The sequence below is a fragment of the Halictus rubicundus genome, chromosome 1 (genome assembly GCF_050948215.1).
Source record: "Halictus rubicundus isolate RS-2024b chromosome 1, iyHalRubi1_principal, whole genome shotgun sequence".
NCBI classification, from domain to species: domain Eukaryota; kingdom Metazoa; phylum Arthropoda; class Insecta; order Hymenoptera; family Halictidae; genus Halictus; species Halictus rubicundus.
In genome coordinates, this window is record NC_135149.1 from 15352612 (window position 1) to 15378445 (window position 25834).

The 25834-nt window shown below is 40.5% G+C and overlaps 2 protein-coding genes across 3 annotated transcripts in view; both read left to right on the forward strand.

Moving 5' to 3' along the window:
• The window catches only part of Nachra7 (nicotinic acetylcholine receptor alpha7 subunit), a 311133-nt gene extending 302429 nt beyond the window's left edge, over nt 1-8704 (forward strand). The window contains exons 9-13 of one of the 2 annotated variants that reach the window (XM_076788934.1): nt 1253-1362; nt 2873-3014; nt 4640-5037; nt 7441-8496; nt 8608-8704. In XM_076788934.1, the coding sequence (XP_076645049.1) occupies nt 1253-1362; nt 2873-3014; nt 4640-5037; nt 7441-7608 (818 nt within the window). In that variant the 3' untranslated portion in view covers nt 7609-8496; nt 8608-8704. The remainder of the gene's footprint in view (nt 1-1252; nt 1363-2872; nt 3015-4639; nt 5038-7440; nt 8497-8607) is intronic. The other variant, XM_076788942.1, reaches the window with a different exon arrangement.
• LOC143354838 (uncharacterized) overlaps nt 1-17148 on the forward strand; it is a 453699-nt gene extending 436551 nt beyond the window's left edge. The window contains exons 2-3 of the mRNA XM_076789208.1: nt 14448-16430; nt 16773-17148. Of these exons, the coding sequence (XP_076645323.1) occupies nt 16361-16430; nt 16773-17119 (417 nt within the window). The 5' untranslated portion in view covers nt 14448-16360 and the 3' untranslated portion in view covers nt 17120-17148. The remainder of the gene's footprint in view (nt 1-14447; nt 16431-16772) is intronic.
• The last annotated feature ends 8686 nt before the right edge of the window (nt 17149-25834 follow it).

A 25834-nucleotide genomic window follows, 5' to 3' on the forward strand; every position in this document is an offset into this window, starting at 1 on the left:
AGCACGAGAGCGACAGTGACAAAGCCGTGGAACTTCGGCAGTATTTCATTGCGTCACGTCGCATCGCGTCGCGTCGGTCGCCGCGACTCGATATTCGTTTTCGCGGTCGCGTATTTCGATATTTATTATCGTCGAAGAGAGAACGGGAGACGGAGTCCGGACACCGGTCGTGATTTATTATCGCGATGCGCCGTGGGAAGCAGCAGGAAATCCTTCGGTACAGTTATTCCCTGGAACTCTCTGCCGCACAAGATCCCTTCTTGCGGGAGGGCTTATGCGCAAGATCTTGGATCTAGATGCACCTATGCCTGACCCGTATAGCCTCGCCATTGCACCGCGCCGTGCCGGGGCTTATTGTACATAGGACCCCTTATCCCTGTCCGATCATCTTCCATTGCAGTCGGACCGGTTCTGCGGCGCTGACAGTGGCACACGCTCGCTTGTCAGTAGTAGCAGATTGTGCGGGTCAGACCATTGGCTTTCAGAGCAAACATTCATTGACGTCTTGAATACGGGCGGCCGCGGCCGGGGCAAACGTTTTGAAATCGTCCGATCGATAGGCCGGAGCGATCGCATTCAAAACGTGTTTCATTCAATGCAAACTACTTCCTTTATACCCCGAATATGATTTCGAGCAACTTTATTAATCCGTTATTAATCCGGAAACCGCCCACCCCACACCCCTCCTACCCCTCCACTCTGTTTCGGCATGGAAAGTCGATCCGAACCCTTCAGACGGCATTTGTTTCCGCGGGGAAACCGCCGACCCCTCGATGAAAGAAACGCGTCCTCGTGGTTTTTCGTTGTCGACCGCGAACAATGGGACCGTGAACTCACGCGTTTAGCAAATATTACGCGGTCGTATTCCTACGCGTTAATAAACAACGCAGGGGTCCAAAATAATTGTTATTTTTCAAATCATTCTGGAAAAAGTCATTGAGTGAAAATTGTTTATTGTTAACAACGAATTTCAAAGAAAGTTTCCAGAAAATATAATAAAATGATCAAACAATTTTACAATTAATCAACCACCGAAATCGCATTTACGTTTTCCCAATTTCGGATGATGTTTGCTTTGGTAAGGAAGAGCTTGAGAATATTTAAGTATTACCAGCTTCAGACAATTCTCCGCGCAACCGTGCAGGACTTTACCAACACACATGAAATTAATCTACTTTAGCAATTACCGGTCAAGCGTCATGTGTCTAATTTCAGTTGGAACAAGTTATTGAACTGCTCGATGTTTCCGTAGGTACGTACTTCAACTGCATCATGTTCATGGTGGCCAGCAGCGTTGTCAGCACCATCCTTATTTTGAATTATCATCATCGAAACTCTGACACTCACGAAATGTCTGATTGCGTAAGTTCTTTCTCGGTATTTCTCTGTCAAAGCCAAGAAACGTCACATATTGTCGACTGTGTACAGAGACAATATCATAATTGAACCTCGTACACTCCTCAAAAATAATTTCATACGAGAGTTTTACACTTTGAATCAACAAATTATGTTTGACGGATTTTTATTCTGAGGAATGTATGAGAGTTATGACTAGATTGCGGATTTTATGCATTTATGACAAAAAGCAGTGGACATATTAAAAAGATTTAAGGGCACCATCGTATTGGTTGTGGCTTAATCAAATAATAAAAAGAAGAAAAAAAATGAAATGAAATTGAAATTTTTCAATTAATGCAAATTTTTTTTATTCTGCATAAAGATCCGCAGTCTAGTCATGACAAAGAAAAATGTGTGGTAGTTTGTGAATCAATAAAGTATAAAGTGCATATAGTTAATAAAAAAAGATTTAGAAATCCCATTCACTCGTGGGTGAGGATGCAAGCGTGTTATTAAATCCATCGAAAGAATATCAAATTTTTATTTCAATATGCAATGCAATTTTTTTGTAATCAGTTTTCTGAGCACGTGTTGCACCTACATCCTCGAGTTCTTTGATCGGGTGTGATTTCTACCGATAATAAAAATGACAGCAGTATTATTAATAGCGTAATGGTAGTTGTAATTGCGTTGTTGATCTCGGTAGTTTTTATCATTTCTTTTCTATACTCGCACGAAGTGTATCACTGCATTATTTTGACCGAAATCGAAGTCCTTACGTCGTCTCAACTATCCACACTCTCTGAACCTACTTCGCGGATGAACCCGTCGTATATGTGGCTTCAATTAGCGTGAGACCATGTGCTTGAAAGTACTCTTCAGGTTTACTTTGGTCGTTAACTCGATTCACCCTTTAGAGTGACACTACGTTATTTCCTTGCGGAGATTTTACGAGCCATCGTATCCTTTAGGTTACGAGATTCGCATAAACGGCGTTGATCATTAATATTCTATAGCAAATCGCGTTTATCGCGACTCGCTGAAAAATCAATAAAATATAATCGCTGGAGTGTGTATTTATACAACATACGGTACAGTTGTTCTTAAACAATTGTTCTCATAAATTCATTTTGAATTGGAATATCGATCGCATGGTTAGAAAATTCAACAATTAATAACACTTTTTCGAAAATTTGCTGTTTATTAACCTCTTAACTTAAAAACCCGAGAATACTCGGGGATTATAATATAATATAATACACACTTTTACAAAATAATTGTTAAGTTAAGAGGTTAAATGTAATTGTGTTGTACAGTAGCTACCAACTGCTTTTATACTAACACTTAGCACTCCGAACATTTTGTGATGCCATCGCCAACCTCAACTTTCGAGAAATATTCGCTTGATTGATTTTAATGCACGTGAAAATATTTATGAGCTGTAGAGCGAAACTGTCTCCACAGTGGCGTCAATGGAGTGCAAAGGGTTAGCTTGATTTTTCTTGGTTAATTACATCTCGATTCTGATTTTCAGGTGAAACTAGTGTTTCTTTGTTGGCTGCCTTGTCTACTTCGTATGTCACGACCGGTCGAGGACGAGGAGAAGGAAACGCAAAAGTCCCAAAAACCATCTCCAGTCACCGGTAATATAGTGACACGAAAAAGCATCGACACAAGTACTGAAAACAATTACTACTCTAAATATGAATGTTTGGCGTCAGTGTTTTCTCACGAAGCACTTTCAACTGACACAGAATACCGAAACGAGCACAGCACACAACACCTAACACTATACCTAACTTAATAACGTCTATTTGTTCAATTAGAGAAACTAACAACACACAGAACACATTTGTACTTGTTTATGTTTGAAACGTTGCCGTCTTCCTTTCTTAATTCCCTTTTCTTTTACATTGCTACTTGTAAACTAGAGTAATCCACGTCGAAGAAAACAAACACGAATGCTCTTCATGATATAACAGTAAACGTTTTGATAGATTATCCGTATATAATTTGTTCGTAATTTTGTTTAACCATAATTAAAAAGAATCAAGTGCAAAACAGTAAAAACATTTCAAGAATTTGTTAGATGTATGTACAAATTAATTCGTAACCCATTCTTCGTGAATTTATAGGTTATTCACAAACAATCAAAACACGTTACATTCTCGAAAATAACTTGGAAAGTAATTAATAAATCCTCAATATGAGGATTGAAAAATTGAGATTTAGTATAAAGTTACAGTAAAACCTCGATTATCCGAACTGAGTAGGGAAACATGTCTGTTCGAATATTAAAACAGTTATAATCAGCTGTAATGCAATATTTATTAATTTGGATAATAAATTAGTGTTGCATATGGATTGTCTTATTTTACATCTGCAGCATGTTGTGATACTAAACGCTTCAGACATCGGAGGTTCGGATATTCGAGGACCAATTGTAGTCGATTGTGAGGATCGCGAATTAATGTGTACACCCAATAGAAAATACTCTTTTACTATTTCCAATCTTAAGGGGACCGGCAGGCATTTTGTGACATCATACCTGCTTCAGAAAGCGAGTTTTCTGCCGAATATTACAAATTACTCCACGATGAGGTAGAAATTCGCAATTTGGGTTCTGGACAGACGTAGATTGGACTTTTAGGAAACACAAGTGACCACTTTTAAACTGCTCATTGCAATATTGAAGCGTCAATTTGTCAAGATTTTGACCCTTGCAAGTTCATATACGTATATTGCAGAGAGATTCTTTTAATTTCGAGAGATTTGGTGTTCGTATCGAAAAAAAGGCTCTGGACAGACGTAGCAAAGACATGTACAAACACGGTGGTATACATTTTTGATTGATTACTTACTTATTTAAGACGTAAAATGTCTAGAAAAAAAGGCACAGCGTAACATAGCGTGACAGTCAAGGCCAAATGCCTGCCGGCCCCCATAATGATTGACCCCTTGTCCTACCCGCTAACTCCCGATTGCTCGGGCCACAATAAACAAGATGGTCGGTCACGTGTCGAGCCATTTAGCTGTTTAGCCTTGTGCTCGAATTTGCGCAAAAACATGTGTATTTCGGCGCGACGAAAGTAAGAAAATGTCGAGAACGATTGAACTTACGGGTCTGACTCATGTTGTTTACGTTTGGTCTGAACGAGGTACCACGGGTCAGGCTCGTGCTTATTATTTTTGGCCCGAGTTTCTTACCACGAGTCACAGTCGTTGTTGTAGGACAAGGGGTTAACGGCAGATGATCGGTGAATTGAGGGGTTATTTACTTGAATATTTTTCGGTGGGTCAGGTACTAGCAAAACATACGGCGACCTGGAGCTCCATCAGAGAAGCAGCAAATCCCTGTTGGCGAATGTCCTGGACCTAGAGGACAACGCCCTGGCGTCCCACAACAACCTCCTGAACAACGTGTACAGTACCCCTGGTCCTCACCATCCCCACACGATGGGCCATGGGCACAGTCACATACACGCGACGCCTCATCATCATCACAGCCACGCTGCAACGCCGCATCATCAACACTCAACGCCATTGGCACACTCCTCTTATCCGGCGCACCAGATCGGTCACACGCCGCATCATCATCAACATCCGCCAGAGACGTCTGGCCCCCAAGTCGAAACAATACTTCAGAACGCGTGTTTTTGTGCCAGATACGAGCTCATCCTGATCCTCAAAGAGATCAAGGTACGTCTACACTCTGCAAAACAGTCCTCTCTAATCCTGTACTACAGTCAGGGAGAAAAATATAGAACTATTAATTTGTTAATTATTCGGTAAATGCACACACACATCGTTTCGCACTGCTTTTGTTTATATGGTTCTGTTGGTGAAATTAAAAGATTGTTCCGCATAAATTTATCTAGAAAAATGTAAATTCTCCAGACAAATTAATGGGACCAAAGGATGCGAGTTTAAAAATGAGAAAAACGAATTTATCAGTTATGTTTAATATTCAATATTTTCTAGAGATAATTGGACTCCAAAGAAACGTATGGCGCCCTATTGTCCCCGAACGTTTTATAAGCTGACAGATTCTGGTAGAAGATATTTGCCAGATTATTTCTTATTAACACGAGTGTTTTACCGTGTCGTATCGGAGAACTATATTTCATGTTGTCACAACTAATCTGTTCTCGCTCCGACACCGCGCTACGGTAGATGTACGATCGTTTAGCTCCGTATATGTGTACTTACACTTCAGTGCGGCGTTACGTATACAACCGGGGAACACGTATGAGTCGAGTCTGCTGACGAGCATGAAATCATTCCCAGTTGTATGACTGTTTGTACAGTATTATTAAACTCGAACCGGTTCCCCAATCAGAGCTGATACGCTAAAGTCAAACACTCGAAACCTATTGGCGCTCATAATTATGAACCTAATGTAAAACGGGAACTTCGCATTTAGTTGAACGTAAAGTCAACTTCGAATGTTCAAGAGCGACCGCACATTCTGTGTACCCTCGACTAGTCCTAATTCCACTCTTCCCGATTTATAGAAATTGATTTATAACTCTAATTATCGATTCTCAGCTGATTAAGTTATTTTGAATAGTCACGCGACAATTGACCAGCACATTTTTATTTATTTAAGGTTACGCTGTTGGCATTGTAATTATAGGATTTTACACGTTTATAGCAAAAATGAACAGGTCAAATGCCGAAATGTACAGGCATTGGAAGAATTTAAGTATTGCTGTACAGTGTTTACTCTATATATGTCCCAACTGCCTAGCCGATAAAAGTCCCAGAAAAAGTCCTTTTCTACGTTCGGCGTGGATCAAAGAATAGTATCTCCTGGCCGATATATGTCCCTGGCTACACCCGTGTTTTGAACACATATCGAGTAAACACTGTATTACTTTTGACTTTTTCAGATGATTAAAAAAGAAAATACATTTCTATTTTACTTCAGTTTTTTTTTTTGTGCACTTTTTATTCTGCACTATTTTTATCTGTAGTATATTCATATTTCTTGCTTAATATTTGATTAAGCTGTACTACCATGGTATTTAGAACTTATGATTGAAACGCTAAGAATATGAGAAAGTTCTTAAACATTGCATTTTTTTTATTTGTTCATTAAATTTTGAATGCGAAGAAATCATGGAGCCACTTTTTGGCTGACTCTGCACACACGAGCATCGTGACGATCTATAATTCGAACAAGAAATTCACGGACAATAGGTGCCATTCTCGATACATTTCGCAGATAACGCAATGTTTAATGCGTCTCTGTTACAACAGTTTAATATTGTAACTTCACACCATGAATTACGTTCTTATGGCATGTGTCCACATAAGAGTAAGTTTCACGTCCCTGTTTACCCGATAGTGTACATCTGTGAGTTATGCTCTCAAGAGTAGAAGTAATATCCATTCGAGAATAACAGCTGTCGGAGTTCGGTTAGGTCAACTCTCGAGAGAGAAACGTTCTCGTGTAGCATTTCGAGCAGCCCTAACATACTGCCCCTGGTAGGAAGTGTTCAATCAAAATTGTTGACACGACGACTGAAGGAATTATTTGTACTTGCGTACTTCGAGGGAAAGCTGACAATTTCTAAAGCCATTTAATATAACATCATTGATGTATAAAATAGTTATTAATATTACGAAAACTTTATTGCAAAATTACAAGCAGACTGCGGATTTTATGCATTTATGACAAAAATGGGTAAGCACAATTTAAAGCAGTGGACATATTAAAAAGATTTAAGGGCACCAGCGTATTGGTTTTAGCTTACTAAAATAATGAAAAGAAGAAAGATATTTTTATTTCGCTCCTGTATCCAGCAGTCAATGCAAATATTTTTTATTTTGCATAAAGATCCGCAGTCTAATAATAAGCAATTAGTGCAAAAAACTTTGTTTGCAGTTTAGAATCTTGTAATACTGAACGGACCCTGTAAAAATCAAATTTAAAAAAGAAAGAAAGAAATTGCCAACATGTTTGGAAAAACGATTTCAACGCTAAAATTACGTTTATATAAAATAATAAAGTGTGTAGATGTTACACATGGAGTTTTCTTCCATTGGACGAAAGAGTATGCGGTGACAGGATAAAAACCGAGCTGGTTTCTGTTTTAGATAATAACGGATCAGCTGAAGTCGGAGGAGCTGAGCACGAAGGTGAAGAACGACTGGAAGTTCGCGGCAATGGTGATCGACAGAATGTGCCTAATCATTTTTACTCTGTTCACCATCATCGCTACCATCACCGTCCTACTGTCGGCGCCGCACATCATCGTCACGTGATTCAGAAAAGATAGGCAGCCGCCGGAAGGTCGGAGGTCGACGAAGATCGTGCTGGGACGCGGCGAATCGGTATCATCGGTGCGACACGGCGGAACACACGACGATGACCCTCGACCGGATTACGCGCGATCGACGAACACGTGGAATTTTCGTCGAGCACGACGGTCACGGCTGGTGTCCACGGGCGACGTTTACAACGACGTTTCTTCTACGCTTGGATGTTCGACAGGGGCCCGGCCGGGGTCCCGCTTCTTCAAGCTCGTGCGCCGTCTCGTTTCAGGAGATCTGCACCAAGATAGAAAGAATACAATTGCGAAGATTCCGCTCTTCGTCCTTTACGATATTTAAGAGATATCTCATCATGTAGTTCATTCCAAGAGGACGCCTTAGCGAGACACGTTGAAAATGCGCCTACGGGGGCGCTCCGAACGGACACCGATCACACGTGCGCAAACACACGCAAACACGTGCATACACACGCAGACACACGCATACACGCATACATCGACAGCCTCACGCAATCCTGTACACGCAACCATGCCGAGCTATGCGCGTCTCTGTCGATCTTCTCGATCCGGAGAGATGACGTTTCTGTAGCCGCTATATTCATATTTACAGTGGACGATGGGCTTGTTGCTCCGGAGATTGCGATCGCGGTGATTATTACTCTTGCGACGGATGACTTCGCGGCGATCGACGCTCGGTGAACTGATCTAGCTGGGCTTTTTCTATTTTCTGTATCTGCAATGGACTGTTGCTATAATTCAGTTATATATGACCGAAGATTCTGTATAATTGAAGGTGACAGTTAGACGTTCCAATGTCGTATATAGTCGACGTCTTACTTAATCTCTTGCACTACGATTTATTAGTTGCTAAGATTAGATCGTCCTTGCTGCTCGTTGACTGCGGATTTAATGCATCAAAGTGAAACACGAAATTGTGAATGCATTAGATGCATTTATGCATATTGTTACCATAATGTCTCATTAAGATTAGTAAAAACTACATTTCGATTTAGTTTCTGTTTCTTACAACTTAGTGAATCTTTATTTTGGTTGTGCATCGGCAGAAACAAAATATAATTCTGTCCACGTTGACTTGACGTTGTAGTGCAAGGGGTTAATCATTTTAATCCGGTACTATTCTGAAAATGTTTTTACAAGATTCCTATTCAAGTCCGTTGTGCTATTCGAACGCGTCGGAGTTCTATTATTTAAAAATTTTTGTATATTTCAAAAGTTGGTTTCGGGGCAGTTCATGCTCGGAGCTCGCCGCTGCAATAGTTCGCGATCGGGAAGCGAATAATCCCGCATGGTTGCGTGTGGAACGCAAACACACACACGCATACACATACACACAGCGACACGTACACATGACAGGAGAATACAGGGCACTGAGGACCGTCGAAGCGTTTGAATTTGTTAAGGGATACATCGAGTTTCTCGGTGTGGTCCACGGCCGCGAAACGATTTTTCGTTCGGTCCTGGAACGGTAGAGAGAATCTCATCGGAACTAGCAAGCGCGCGCGAGAGAAAGACTAAGAGAAATATCGCGAGCGAGAGAGAGAGAGAGAGAGAGAGAGAGAGAGAGAGAGATACAAACGAAAGAACGAGAAGCTGAAGAAGGGTATACTGCTCCTTTTATTGTGCTTAAATGAGAAAACCAGACGAATAAGAATACAAAAAAAAAAGAAAGAAGCGAGGAAGAAGAAAGACACGAAGCAAAACACGATTAAGAGCAAAGCGCACATATTAAGTATTCCGAAAAACTGAAAATGTAATTACCAAAAAAAAAAGATATATATATATTATATATGTTTACGAGGGTGAGAGAGAAATAAAGAGGGAATAAAGACGAGCACGAAATGATAAGTAAAAAAAAAAGTAAAAATGTAACTACACACAATGAACTGCCAAGATGATTCAAACAATGCCAGTGAATTTTATTATCCGTATCACTAGTAAGTAAATCGACGACAACTTAAATAAAACGAGGAAAAAAAAACGAGAAGACCGGGGGATTTATACTACAATTTAAGGTGGCGTTGCGTCAGCGCGACGTTTAAAATACTGTTCTCTGTTAGCTCGTAAGAGGATATCCTGGGATTGGAGAATGGTGAATTGGGGGCGTGGGTGCAATGATTTGCGGGGGGAGGGGAATGTGGACGCGCGAATCCGCGTCGTTGGTGGTACGGGGATGATCACGGTGACGATTGATTTTAGCGCAGCATCTCTGTTTAGTTTTCTTTAACGGATTTCTTTCCCTTCTATCGGCGGACATCGTTCGTTGTTGTCCCTCTGTACACGCTTGTACGAAAACGCACACAAGGTACACACTCTCTCTCACCGACACACTCTGAGACACACACACACACACACACGTACACACGTACACGCCCACAGACACGTAACACACATACAGACACGACTATACGCGACTGCACACAGTCGCTCGCAAAAACTTCTACGATCTAACGTTTCTTAAAGGCTTCCGGATCCTCGAAATGCCCGCGATCTGTCAACAAATTTTTTGCAGCGCAGGGAACGGGTCCTCCTCCTACGTTTTTCACGGGATCCCAGGCTTGCGACGGGATTCGAAGGCACCCGAGGCTGTTAATGTATATTTACTTTTTTAAGTCGTGTCGCCTTCGAGCCGCGCAAACCTGATCACGCGCGATCCCCAACGGAGGAACGCGTTTCGCGAAAATGAAAAAAAAATAAGAAGAACAGGACTCATTTCGGGAGCGAAACTGTTTCACTTTTTGACGGGCGAGTTCCTGAAGGAATCAGCTCCGACGATGTCCCGCGATTTCGAGCGATCATCGAAGCCTGGTTCTCGAGTAATCTCTTGCTCTCCGACCGCACGCCAATCGCTTTATATGGCCGAACCATTAGCTATCTGTCCGCGAAAGTGCCCAACGTCGGACGTTATCCGTCAACGGACGCACAGCGCGCTGCAGCGGCTCGATTTTTGTTGTTTAGTGGCGCAAAGGGAATCCCTTTTCCATCGGAGCGAGGCTCGATCGTTTCGTCTTCGATAGAGCCGCCACGGTGTGCTCGATCTGCAATTTCTTGTCCGAAACGATTCCGAGGCTTCGCCAGCACAGCCATCGGGGCGCTTTGTCAGAGATTTGAAGACGTTCGCTGGAACTTGAACGGTTTATTCTTGTACGAAGACGCTGGCGCGTCCTCAAACGTCTCATAAAGCACTGGATAGGACCATGCTGCAGACTGTTTGGATGGTTTCGAGAAGAACGAGCCGAAAACTTCATGCTGTTCGAAACCGAAGGTTTGAGAAAGTTTGAGCACATGTTTGGGCAACCAGTTTGACTTTTCTATCAAGCTTTGACTTCCGGTTACGATGAACTCTCCAGCTTTAACTTTCAGTTAAATTATAATTATTATCGTCGTGGTTTCAATCAAATCCTTGGACAACTCGGTTGTTTATTGAAATTCAACTGGCCTTTAATTGCGATCTCGGGACACTTTGCTTCTCTGTCTGAAGCTAATCGGAATTATGAATTAGAGTGTGTGCCCAACGCACGTGTGCTCAATCTTCGGTGAAATTGATTTATCACTTAATCTCGGTGGAACAAATGATGCGACGGTCTTGGAGCCCTACCAACTGGCTTTGGAAATCAATATTCTTGGTGGGCGTGAAACCACCATACTTGGTTTTCACGATTGACACGTCATCCGTTACCTACAGAACAGTGATTCATGGACTTCGGTTGTGGACACTTCAACGGTGTCTTCTATCCACGTTGGAGGCTGCCGAATCCAATTGTTAGGGCCCAAGAAGGTTCTGTGTCTAGAAGAGCTTTCGCGTGACGAACAGCGTTTCGCAAAGTCGCTATTGTCTGTGACACTGGGTTTTCAAACACGTTTCATTGGACGTTTTGCAACTGTGAAATCTCTGTCGGCCACGTGCTCGGAAGCAGAAACACTTTAGTCAATACACGAGTGCTCAGTATTTAATACGATATTCCATTTAATATTAAGAGCCGTGGCTCGACAGGCGATCGATGGAACATTAAAACGATCTGTCGCCGATAACTTGACCGGAAATGGGATCACCTTTGCGGGTTGTGAGTGTGTCGTGTTTTAATGATAGATTCAAAGCTGTACTTCGTTAATTTCAATACTTGCGTATCTTATCCGACTTCGACTGATTTTTGGTTGAGTTTCTGATTGGGGCAACCCTGTACGGAATTCCTGAGACGATCTTCACCGATGAACGTGTTCGAAATTTTGTAATCAAGTCATAATTGGCGGAGAAAAATCTCAAAGTATTTTGTTCACGGTATCACCACAAATTGTTAAAAGAACTTAACAGGGGAATGTTGCCAGAAACGAACTTGTAAAATTACGAAAGCAATGTCTGAAAAACGTTTAAAAATTTTGCTGAACCAATTGCCAAAATCTCCATCTTTCAATATTTGCTGCAGTAACGATACCTAATTGAATGCTTGATTATTCATGACAAATTGCGAAGAAAACAGACACATTATCTGTTGAATACTGCGACCAGAAAATGGAATGATTAACATTCTAAGTTCCTTGTTGGTTACTATTGCAAAATGGTGAATTTTTAATTTCAATACGATTTCCCGTACAGTGTTGCTCCAATATACGTACACCGCTCTCCACGCTCACCAAAATTAGAGACTAATCGTTTAACTCCAACTAGTTACGCACACTTCTCAATTTTTACTACTTCGACTAGTCGCTATAATCAAAATCTTCGAATATTACGCATTCAGAACGAAACAAAACAAAAGAAAACGCGCAGACGTGTGGAATACACTATCTGTATGCTCAAGGCGAACATAATTTCTATCTTAGATAGAGAATGAGAAAAAAGAAGAATTAAACAGAAACAAAGGCCCAAATGGTGAACGCAGTCTCGTCGACTATGGTGTGAAGCAAAATTTTGAAGCAGAAGAAACAAAAAATGAGAAACTTGTCATCGCTATTGAGGAAACAAAAGATTAAAATGAAATATCGTTTACGGATAGTCTCACAGGCGGGTATTGTTGAAGAATATATTAAGCAAAAGCATTAAATAAAAAAAAAGAAACTAATAATTAATATAGCACGTTCTGGCCATTGGCATTGACGCGACAACCAATCATGTTATCTTTTAAATACTATTATTATAATGGTTAAAACGTACTAATTAAAGGGAAAAAAACGTTGTTAATGATGTTATAGGAACGATTACAGAAAAAAAAAACGTAGACGATATAAACTTATAAGCGGTAATCAATAAACTCTCGATTGGTGGCATAAACCATTCTCGACCTTTAAAAAGAAAAAGAAAAAAAAACGGTAAATCAGCTAAACTAATTACACTATTGAATTGAACTTAAAACGCTCCTACGTAATGGTTCGCGTCGGAAGGTTTCGGTAGAATACAAGTATAACAAGTATTAGAAGAGAAGACAAAAATGGAGAAAAAGTCACAAAAAAAAAACAAAATGCATACACGGTTATTACACGGGCAAAGTGTTATTAGCGAAGCGGAAAAAAAAACCGCGAGAAGAAAACGCGAATACGACAAAATGGCGGGAAGTTCGATACGCGATGGTTGTTAATTGGACGAAAAAAAACGGGATATTCGAAAAAAGGAAAAATACGAACGAAACCCACGCCTTTTCTAAACGTCATTTGTTCGACGATTCCGTTTCGCAACAGAGCGTTTCGACGTGTTTTACCGTTCCCGGGCGGTGCCTCGGGATTGTTGATCGATATTTGCGGTGGTTTGTTGCGAAAAGAACATCCCTCCGCGGTCATTTCTTCGTTTCTTTTCCGCGACCACGTTTGCTGTAGTTCAAGTTGGTGGAACGTGTCGCATGGCGACGATACGTTGTTGGATAACGACCGGTTTCGGCCATCCGGAGTCTTTTTGATTAATAATTACGCTAAATTATTGTTGAATCGAAATATTCTATCAGACTACGTGTAATATCACTGAACGAATATATTCATCCAAGCCTTCAACATTTCAGAATTCTTCAGGTAAACGATTATTATTTTCCTCGATGTTTCGTCAAATAAACAATTTCATCATTAGTGATGTTTACGCTAAAAGGTATTTATCTTATTATTCGCTTCGTTAAAGTAGCTTTTCAAGACGGGTGACAGTTCACGAAATCGTTCCACTTCTCACTCGAGGTTTTTCAAATCTTTGTATCACGTAAGAATTTTTGAATATTTAAGAGCTAGCGGATACTTTTGATTCGGAATTTTATCTTGAAGCTTGAGGATAATTTTAATTCGCCATTTCATTCTCGAGCATGAGGATACTTTTATGTTACAATTTTAGTCTAAAGCTCGAGAATACTTTTATTTTACGATTTTAGTCTCAAGCTCGAGGATACTTTTATTTTACAACTTTAGTCTCAAGCTTGAGGATACTTTTAATTCGCTATTTCATTCTCAAGCATGAGGATACTTTTATTTTACAATTTTATTCTGAAGCTTGAGAATAAAAAAAAACTTATTCAAAGCTTATATATGTAAATTATTGACAGTTCTAATCTCAACAATGCAAGTTGTTAAACGACCAACGAGCCAGAATCGTTGCTGGAACTTGTGAACTGCCTTTAAGCCAAGAAGCACACAAATATTTGCTCACTAAAGTAATCCTAGACTGTCCATTAAAAAGAGAAAAAAGAAAAAACAAAGCATGCAGTTGTGTAATATGAAATGTCTGTTCGCTTCGCTGCCTTTGTATACACTATACTTACAAATACATTCTCCCTTGCAGTTTAATTTATCATAAAATTGGACCTCTATTTACATTTCTTTATTCTTTGCGTGTCTTTTTTTTAGTCTTTAATCATTGCTTTCTTTAAAAAAAAATAAGACTTATTCGCTGTTTGAAATCAATTGTTCTTCGAAGTATGATGATTCGAAATGAAAACTTGAGCTCCCGTTCGAAGCAGATTCAGTCAGACAGAGGAGACCGGGATGGAAAACGTTATGGAAAGGTTTCTCTTAGCATGATCGACAATGAAGTAGCATTTATGAACGGTGCAGAGCATATTTGCGAAGGAAACGGACATTTCATACATTACAACCGGGCGCGGATTCAACGAGGAATAAAAGATCGAAACAGAATTGCTCGCGAAGGAGATCACGGGGATAGCCGATTCCAATTCAATTCATGGAAATTCGCGTTGAATTCATGCGTGCGAAACGCCTAGGGGTGCCATCGATGATATTCCCTCAAGGTTGGGGGGGGGGCTGTTTAATTTCCCCCTAAATCGATAAAATTGCGTAATGAATTAATCAAATCGATCCCGAGATTGGCTGGTCGCGGTCACGTCGCGGTCGCGCGATCCGACCGGTCGATGACACTTCCATTTTAATCGTATCCAAACACGTTATGTTATAACGCTGGGTAATGTGTGCGCGTGACGTTGTTTGTCCAAACAAGCGGAAACTTCACATCGAGCCTATCGATAAACTAACTTGTTACTTAATTAGTTTGTATCGTAACTGGAAGGCGGCCGGAAGTCAGCGCAGCGGAACCGTCGCGCATAGAACCTTAGTACCGCTAACACTGAAAATAATAAAAACACACGGGCGAGAGGAACGAAAAAAAAAAAAAGAAGAAGAGGGATAGAGAGGAGAAAAAAGAAATATATATATATGTATGGAAAGCGCGAAACCAGTGACGGATTAGAAATAATTACGTAAAGAGCGCCCGCGATTTTACGAGGTGAAGTTCCGATAATTAGAGAGACGATTAACAGATACGATGCGTTTATTAAACTTAAACACTTATTATACTCGTTGACGAAAAAAAAAAGGAAAAAAAAAGCGAAGCGATTACTTGTTGCCACATATCGAAGTCAAATTGAAAGAATTCGAAACTCGAGTTGCTCACTGAACGATTAACAAAAAACGGATTCGGATTAGGGATGCGGGGTGGGTGGGGGAAGGGGGGGACGCACAGGTAGGAGGAAAACGAATGACGGGAAGGAACGAACAAATTCCATTGCTCACGGATTGCTCGTTTATTTTTTTTATCCAGCGGAAATCGGCGTTTACGGGTCTGGGGGGAACGTGAGCCGGACGCGCTTAGTGAGAGTAATTAATGTTCGAGTGGACTTTTCAACTATCACGCTCAAAACGTTCAAGCATTTAAAGCTGTTCACGAGATATTCAGGGTCTTTAGGGATTAATTAGACAAGAGAGAGAGAGAAATAAAAAAGGAAGATAAACAAACGGTAGAGAAATTTTGTCGAGTCGTTCGTTAAACTAATTATCGTCGTTGCTAGGATGGATATAAAAGTAGACACCGGCGAAAGGGGAGATTCTTTCCGTTGATTTTCAATCACTTGTCGCGAATCATGAACGCAACGTGTGTCGCGTGTGCCGCTCTCATCGATGACGGACCGTTCACGAGATCATCGGTGCTGGTTGATGTGTGTTGAGAAATCGTGGATGAACGTGCGACAGTGACGAATAAAACGAATCGAGCAACGTTCGAGAACGGAACGCGACGAGATCTGATTCTCTTAATCGTGTTCACGATTCGAACATCGATACGCAGGGCGTCGCAGGGTGGCTTTAATTGCACGTGCTGCCGAAATGTTTCCACCTTCTTGAACTTCCACGAGGGGAAAAAAGAAAAAACAAGAACGAGAAAAGAAAGAGACACGAGACCACTTTCGATGAACATTTGAGCCAGAAAACGTGCACACGAGCGAAGACGGGCTACGTCACAGTATCCGACGATGTCACTGGTTAATCGATCCTGTTTTCTCAGAGGGAGGAACATTCTACGATGTCTGACAATTTTTCTTGGTAAGAGAAATTCGATACCTCTATATTTTTATTGAAACACAAGAAACTCGTATAATTTGCATAAATATTAAAAATTCAGTCTCGAAGAAGAAAATAAGCATTCGTCGGAAATGTTTGATTCGATGGCAACAATTGAGTGATTTATATACTCAATATTTCTGTAAAAATTGATTTTTTCCCAGCTCTATTGTTCCCGCAAAATTTTAACAACGGTGAGAAAACCAATTCCTTTTTTTTTTCATTTTGTACTACATGGTTCACCGTTCGATTCGATTTTCGAAAATCTAAAATCGATGTGAAATCTCTACGTGTTTGGTAAATCGTTTTGTCGTTCGGGAAAAGGTCGTCAGAGTGCTGTGATCAATTGTGTCAACATTGCCAACACTCGGTTGAAGTGGGCGATCGAACAGCTGAGGTATTGTTACGGAGAAAACACGACATTTAACAGAGTGGCATCTTGGAGTGGGAGAAAGTGGCAGCCTTCCATCAGAACCCGATCAGATTTCTATCGAAACGAATCAAACAAGCAAACGATAAGGGGAAGCAGGAATGGAAATCGGAAAAGAGGGAGAACAAAAAAAAACAAAACGGATACCGAGGGAAAAATAAACGCAGAGAGGATTAACGCAATTTGCGCCTTTAATAAACAGGAATATATATGTATATATACATATATATTTAATATATAGCGTATAATGTGTATATTATATATATTTAATATATAGCGTATAATGTGTATATTATATATATTTAATATATATCTAAAAACATATATATGTATGTATAAATATATATACATACACATATAAATATATTAATCTCAGCTTGTCACACGCAGAGTTGCCGTTATAAAACTATTAATCTTATAATAAATAAAAAAACAGAAGATGAATTAAATATAATTATACCACGGAAGAGGATGTGAAAAAACAATGATAATATTAACAATAAACATTAGCACTAATAATAATTAATAATGGTAACAATAACAATAATAAATATAATAAAATAAATAACACTAATGGTAAAGTATTAACTTATTGATTCTGCGCCAGTACGAAAATGTTGAAACTTTTTTTCTTTCTACGACGTTGAATCGTTCGGTCGGGAACGAATTTCGAAAGAGTGATTCGTTTTTTCCCCGGATGGGTGAATAGTGAGGCGAAAAGAAATAAAAGACAAGTGATGAATATTACAGATTTAACGAGAGTATTAAAGAAACGAATAAATCGCATTAAAGATTGATAACGCTAATAGGACTGTAGTAGCGCATATGTACAGGGTGACGTGATGAAAATATATCTGGACATCGATTTGGCCTACGATCTTTCGAGTGTCTTGTATAATCGAACGCGGACGACGTTGTTTTCGAGTGAAAGAAGAAAAATAAAACGAAAAGCTTGCAGTATAAAACACGATCGGGAATGTTTAATCAATTGCAAACATGTCGCGATCTTCAGCATAGAAAGGGGCTAACGGGTCGGTTGTTTCATTATAACGCGCAGCGAACGCGAAACTAATAATTTTCTTGTTCAAACATATGGAGCAGCGCGTAATTAAAATTCTTATGCAATAAGAAACGCGATTAATTTCAAAATAACGGAACAAACGTAATTTTCATTTGATCGAGACTTTTTAGAATCCTTTTGCGTACCTTGGAATAAACTTGTGTAATACGTCCTCATCCGCTAATTGTAAATTCATTTTTATATCGGTAGATTCGAGTAATTAATAATGTCATAAAAACTTGATAAAATTACTTCATTAGTTATTTCAATATATTTGCGTCTAGTTACTATTAATATTTTCTAGCTGGAAACTTTGTTATTATTTACTATGCTACAGTACGACATACTTTCATTATCTAAAAATAGACGTGTTGGTTTATAATGTGGTCATTTATTAGCTTTTTTTATTAAAAGAGCGAAGATCTTTCCTTGAGATTTCTTTTAATAATCTCCTAACAAATTTAATTGAGTTTGCTGAGATTAAGGTTGCTGACAGTAGTCCACTATAATTGACAAAATTTAATATTTATGGAAACGAAAACCAGAAATCCTTCAGACTTTCTAACATCTTTTCATATTTCAAAAACAGTGCAAAAATAGTGCATTGTCTTCAAAGTTGCAAAAGCTTTTGAGATAGTCCACACACCCCCGAATAATATTAACATTATTACACAACGTTCCATTGAGACGAAAAAGGCACAGGTTTTTAATTACATCAGAATTTCATGTCACCAACGTTACCTTCGCGCAAAAATCCATAATACAAGGAACGACAATTTGCATTTCGATGAGAAAGAGAACGAACGAGCGCGACCCGTTATTCAGTTTTCCAATTTGCCTAGTTCCCTGCTTGTACACTCGAGCCGCAGAATTTTCACTGTTTTACATCTACTTCCGTCTTCACGTTCGATCTTGGATCGTCGTCTGCTTAGAGTGGTCACCGTTCCAAGCTTCAATCGTTTGAATAAATATTCTCTTCTCAAACAGCGGTTCGATTCCTCATCAGTACTCGAAACATTGGCAAGTCGAGTGTGCCCACGATCCTCGACGAACCAGCCCCTTTCGATCGTTTCATAAGGATGTCCCTGCGAGGAACGAGAAAACATGGAAACGGCTCCTCGAAAAGTAGAGGTGTGCGGGAAGAAGAATTCTTTCGGGATTTCCAAAAGTATTCGCCACTATTCTCCGGAACAGTATTCGGGATTATTCGCGATCATTCTCGAGAATCCCGAAATTATCGAGAACTGACATATTCAAGAATACCCAAACTTTCGAGAATCCCGACAGTTTCGGGAACTGACATATTCGAGAATCCCGAAATTTTTGAGAATCGAGAAATCTTGTAGAACCGACATGTTTGACAATCCCGACATTTTCGAGAACTCACATATTCAAGAGTCCCGAAATTTTTCAGAATCTCGAAATAGTTGAGAATCCAGAAATTTTCGAAAATTGCCGCACGCCTCTCTCGTAAAAGCTTCCACCCCGGGTCTCCCTCCTAGCCTTTCGACTCGCGCGTAATCCAAGTGTTTTAACGATTTACTAAGCTAAACGAAAACCGAAAAAAAAAAATAATAAATGATAACTGGTACAAATAACTAAGATTGCTCACCGAGACACCACGTCGCGTAAAACGTCAAAGACAATCTCCTCGGAACTCCAAGAAAAGGTCGCCGCCGTAATGGCGGGGCTGCTTCTTCTTCTTCTCTCGATGTACGATACTACTACCTCTACTTACAGCAGGCGAGAATATCGAATAACCGTTTCTAGGGGACTTAAGACGAAAACACGAAACAAAAAAGGGGAAAAATGTGGGGAAAAAAAAAGAAACTGATATTAAAGAAAAATCGATCGTGTAAATCGTACCGTAAACGACGGTGAAACGCCGCGATCATTTAGCCAGGACAAATGACTCTAGTCGGACGTAATTTATCGTGTAAGGATCTATAATAACTTATATAGCACGTCGAAGTCTTCCGCAGCGTTAGCCTCCAGCGTAGCCACCGAACACTTGGGAATATTGAAAACGCGTTTCTCGCTTTTTCCTTCTTTTACTGGTGGCATTCTCACACGATTTCGCGTCTTTACACGAGCACGTAGACGAGAAGGTAGCGCGATCAACGGAATGGTGTTCAGGATCTTATCGAGATTCACGCGATATTATCCTCGCTGTATAACGTTTTTGTAAAAAAGTTCGCTTGGAAATTTCGTTGCTCTCGCATTGCTTCGGTATTTCTGTGTACACGGTGTTCCATAACCAAATTGGTGGTAATGAATTCTACGATCTATGAAAATGTTTTTCGTACGCTGAATACATCCTTTTCGGCTTGATCAAATTATCAGAGTCACAGGTGACATATTTTTTAACCGTGCGATCCTTCGATTTGCATTCGAAGAAGCAACCTTTTGATCCTAGAAGACTTGATCAAGTCTTGTTTTGTACCTTCGTTTATTTTTATTACAAACACATATGCCTCTATACTAAGTCAGTCGAAAAATATTCTCTCATATGAAACAACACCATATTTACTTCTTGTATACCATCAATTGCAGAACACCCTATATATTCAATTCCGAAAGAAGGCGAAGCTCGGGTCCATTTTGACGCAGCTTTTCTAGAACTGCATTTAACACTGGAAATACCAAGCAGTCAAAATTGCTGAATTTATTATGTCTATTGCAAAAATACATTTGTCGAAACTTTGAATCAGCTTCTACTGTTACGTGTTGATAAATAAATCTATGCATCGAATAAATTCTCATTGAAGCATTTTTCTCTTTTTAACAATTGTGAAAACAGAAATACAAAGTAGGTGATTTTGACATCTCTCTGGTACTTTCAGTATTAAGTTCACCAGACTACGGATTTTATGTAACCGTGACAACACTGTGTAAATGAAACAAGAAACTAATTAAAATTTTGAAGAAATTGCATAATTATCTCTTGCAGTCGGCGCGGAAAGTTTTTATTTCGCATAACAATCCGAAGTCTGGCTATCCAGAAAAACTGTGGATTAGGTTTCAGAATGGAGCCGGCTGAAAACTAATTTACGTAGCATACTCTAATCGCAGACCGCAACGATTAATTAAAAAGCTCCGGTGAAAGACTGACCGAACACCTGGAAGGCTCGCGTTAGATGCGAATCTGTGACAGCACTGTGATCGATGGAAAATCAAAAATCGTTGAGTTACAAGTCGAATGTTTACGGGTTTAGAGACGACGATAAATTTAGGTGAATCGGGCCAGCGAGCCACGGAGAGACTCTCTCGCCGATAAATTTGTGAGACATAATTTCCGACCGGCGATCGACATAATACGAGACCCTAGCCAGAATCACTTTAGACGAGACACTGTCGCTCGAAGAGATCGAAGGGAGCGTTGAAACGTTCGAGATCTCGAAAGGCGAGAGGAATAGTCACAGCTCCCGGACAAATCGTTCACCCGTTTTACTCGATACTCTGAGGATTTAGGCCGCGTTGACACGAAGATACTCGAAAGATCGATCCTTGTCCGATTTTATTAGACTGTACTTTATACGCAGGCGTATACGCGGGCCAGCCGAAATTTTTCTGGGACAAAAGGGCGACGATGGTCCTGAATGGAAAAGAAACGATTTCGATGAACAGAGGAAGTTGTTTCCGCGTGGTCGAGCACGTTTGCAACGAGAAGGACGTGTCTTCCAACTTAAATTGATTATCTCGACTTTCGGTGTTTTAACGATCGGAAACTATCCTTCGGCTATTTCGTTGATGCATGAGAGTACGTTTTCATTTATCCAGGAATTGCCTTTTGTAAATATAGGATTTTATATTAATGTACAAATATTACTTTATGTGTAATATTAAATATGATTCAAATATTTTGTGTTCAAGTTACTCGGTTTCTACTCGGATGTCCACCTGGTTGTCAGTCAATTTTTCCGCTGTTCTCATATTGTGCTTATTATCATTCTTTGTTTCTGCGGTGCACGTACTGCGATTCAAAATTCTGTCATTTGTTTAAACGGACATTTCCATGCTGTTCGATTCCCCAGTGAAATTCGGGATATCATTTTTCGCTCACGGCGAGTCGCGTTTGCTGAGAGTTCCGCTTTGTCATTTCGGCCGTGCCACGCGTATACCCGTTACTATATTATACGCATCATTACGCATACACGTACATATATTATATATAGACACGTATGCGAAGACATTGCATAATACCAACGACACGTAGCGTGTAGAGAAACAATAAAACAAAAACAAAAAAAATATGTGAAGAAATGAATGGAGGACGAAGGGGACTCGCCACTCGCGGTCAAGTGGCGTTATACTCATTGTCAGCGTAACAATAATCCGTGCCGACTATTCGCGGACAATTTTCACGCTTGAATATACGTCGTTCCAGTAACGGCAACGAGAATCGTCATTCGTTTCTCTCTCTTTCTCTCCGATTCTTGTTCTCACGAAACACGGGCGACGCGACAAGGTCGATTAGGTTCGCGGGTGTCGTGCTACGTGTCCATCGCGGAATTTTGCTAAAGGCGTGAATCCGAGAAATTGTTCGACATCTTCGATCGAGTGTTCGCTCGAAAACTTCTGCCATAAATCAGAGACAAATATTCGGTCGGAATAAATTTTTAATTATCTTATGTCTGAGTTTGACAGTTTCTTTTTTTTTTTTAAGAAATTATGCTTCGTGTTCATCTGAACATTTTTACAGAAGCTAGTAAAGTTGGAGAGGAAACGATCCCGATGGCTTCGGATAAGTGTCCATTCAAGGTCCGCAATGAAAGTCCCTAGTGAACACAATCCTGAGAGCTGTTAATTCGATCTTTTGTACTATGTGTTCACTTGAGAGTTGTTAGGGAACGAGCATGAGTTGGAGAGTTTTCATTGGAAGTCGCTAGCGAATATAAACCCGAGAATAACCAATTTGATGGTTCGTGCTATAAAACATAATAATGTCCGACGAAGCAGTGCTTCAGATTTCTATCAGCTAAACAGCGTGTTTATTTGGGACTTTTGCGAAAAGTCGCTAGCGACTATCTAATAGTTTATGCTACGTGCTCGTTTATGTTGAGCGTTTTGCGGGAAACTTTTAACGAACGCAGGTTGGAGAGCAAACACACAAGCTACGTGTTCACTTGAGAGTCTCGTTGGGAAGTTCTGACGAACATAAATTTCAGAGCAGCATTTCGGACGGTTAGGTTAGAGGATTTATCTCTTGACAGTATAGTGAATTCTCGATATATGTCAACGACACGGGTCTTGCCAGCGCCGTGTATCGTTCAGGAGCTTTGCGGTTCCTCACGGGGTATACTCCACGGTAGTGGGGATAATTCCGCAACGTTTATCATCCAGGCCTTGGCGACATATACAGAGAAATTACTGTATTCGGTAACGAACCTACCATAGACTTTAGAGCTGCTCTTCAATGTGTCGAATAAATGTCGCGTCTCAAGTTGACGTACACAAGAGAGTTTCTTTTGAATTCTCACGCGGATACGTAATTGAGTGCTGTCAGTCGCGAACGTGAGAATTTGCAATCAAACCTAATCTCAGGAGTAAAACTCGCGGAAATTCCGTATGGACACGTAGACGGTGTAACACACGTTGACTCGCGTTTCCGGGATACGTCGCGTCGATTATCCGTGACATTGATTAATCCTTTGTCGTAAGCGACACTCGCGCTAACAAGACGGGGAATATTTGGAAACGAAACGATGTCTTGCGAGACACTGCCGTGGATTTTCAAGGCAATGCGAACTCTGAATTAGAATAAACGATTAGCGGACACGCAACGTTCAAGTGCCAAATTTTTAGCGATCTTAGAAACGTAATTTATCGAGCCCGAGACCGAACAGACGCTTAATTAGTGGACGAAAGGGATAGCTGGCCCTTGAAACGCGCAGAGCTGGCTCTTTGCAACGTGGAATCAGTTTTCGCGGTTTCTTTATCAGTTGTACAGCCGGTTTTGCGTTGGAAAAGTTCCTCTTTATTTCATGCAAATTTCTTTTCAAAATGCCCAGTAAACTTGTCAAAGGAACTGGATGTAGTCTTATTATTTTCACTCGAAATTGACATTGTTTACGACCTTCTAATAATAGGAGTATTACTAAAAATAATAACTGTTTTAAGGGGGTATTTTAATGTGACAGACGTTTCTAGACTTTCTTGTATACTCTTTAAGAGCTCAGTAAGAATTATTTACATAAATTTTATTCTTTCGTGCTACTCGTTTTTTGGGGAGGGGGTGATTACTAGACTGCGGGTTTTATCCATTTATAGCAAAAAAATCAACTTGCGCATTTGAAGAAAATTTAAACTCACTTACAACTTGATTTATCAATTTTTTAAAACACGCTTTTGAAGATATTTCTGGCAGACAGATTAGTCTTTCCGTTGTTACTGAACATTTTATTGACTGCATTTAATGGTCAGAAATTGACTAGTTGAACGAAGGTTTTAATAGTCTGGGTCAGAATAGACCCGGACTCCACCGTCGAAGGGCGAAGCAAATTGGACGGAGGAAAAGATGATTCACCAGTCTTTTTTCTTTTGTGCATTACACGTTCGCAATGCATGAACGCAATTCAGAGGGAAAAGTCGAATCCAGTAAAACGCGCAGAACTGACTCGAGAAAAAGCCTGGTCTCCGCCGTTAAGGGGTCAAGGGTGGCTCGCGACGACTGAAAAACGAATGATTTATACATTAAACGAAGCCGATAATGTGATTCGTCCTAAGAATTAAGGCGGTCGATGAACGCGTACGGTCGATTTGACGCGAGTAGACGTTGTGATAGTTGCGTATCGTTTTCGTGCGCGAGTCGCGGTTTGCAGGTCGCAGGACGCGGGCTGCAATCGATTCGATCCGAAGGGTTTCCGTGCGGTTGCCAATTAAACGTTCTCTATTTTCCGATATTTTTGTAGGGGGATGAGAAATATTGACGGTAGTTCGTTATTTCGGTTTGGTTTTCGTTCGATGTCTCGACGCGGCGCGAGGACAAAGGGCCGCGGGAACTTGCGGAACTACATACAGGGCGTTCGACTACAGGTGGGAGAGAATTTAAGTGGTGGTTCTCCAAGACAATATGAGACGAAAACAAGCAATAAAAAAATTGCGATTTCGGCTTCATTTCTTAGTTATTAACAATTAAAAATCCGCCTAAAATGCGGCAACCCGATCAACAGAGGTATACGTTGCTCGCGACAGTCACGTATCAAAGGGGGTCCTCGCTCGCACTCAATGGTTAGGCTTTGACATCACACACTTTAGCCAACAATTAGGCTAGCTAGCTAGAACGAGCCAATCGGACACGCCGAATTCTTTCCAAGTGACTTCTTACGAGGCGCGCGGAGTATCTGTCACTAGATACGTGACTGTTGCGCGCCTCTATGAGGCACGCAACGTGCACCTCTGTTGGCCAGGTTGCCGCATTTTAGGCGGATTTTTAATTGTTAATAACTAAGAAATGAAGCCGAAATCGAAATTTTTTACTCTTCATTTTCGTCTTACATTATCATGATGAACCTTCTTTTGAATTTGCTCCCACCTGTAGTCGAACACCCTGATATATATATACATATATATATATATATATAAACATATATTTTAACAATTTGCAACAATTCTTCCGCTGCAGAACGGGGAAGGTCGAAGCAGCGGATTTTCGAGGAAGAGTCGCTCTCGCGACTGTTTACGTAACTTTTGCGTCGTCGAACCAACGCGGTCCCATCGCGATGTGATCGGCACGCAGGGGATCGGTTTCGGGTCCTCGTTGGCGAATAGACGGCTTGTCGAAGAATTTCGCGAAATGTGTCCTTGTGGCAAGCAATACGAAGAAACATTTTCGAAAATTTGAATATGTATTACGAGAAAACATTCACCGAATAATCCCTTTCAACGGATACTTGT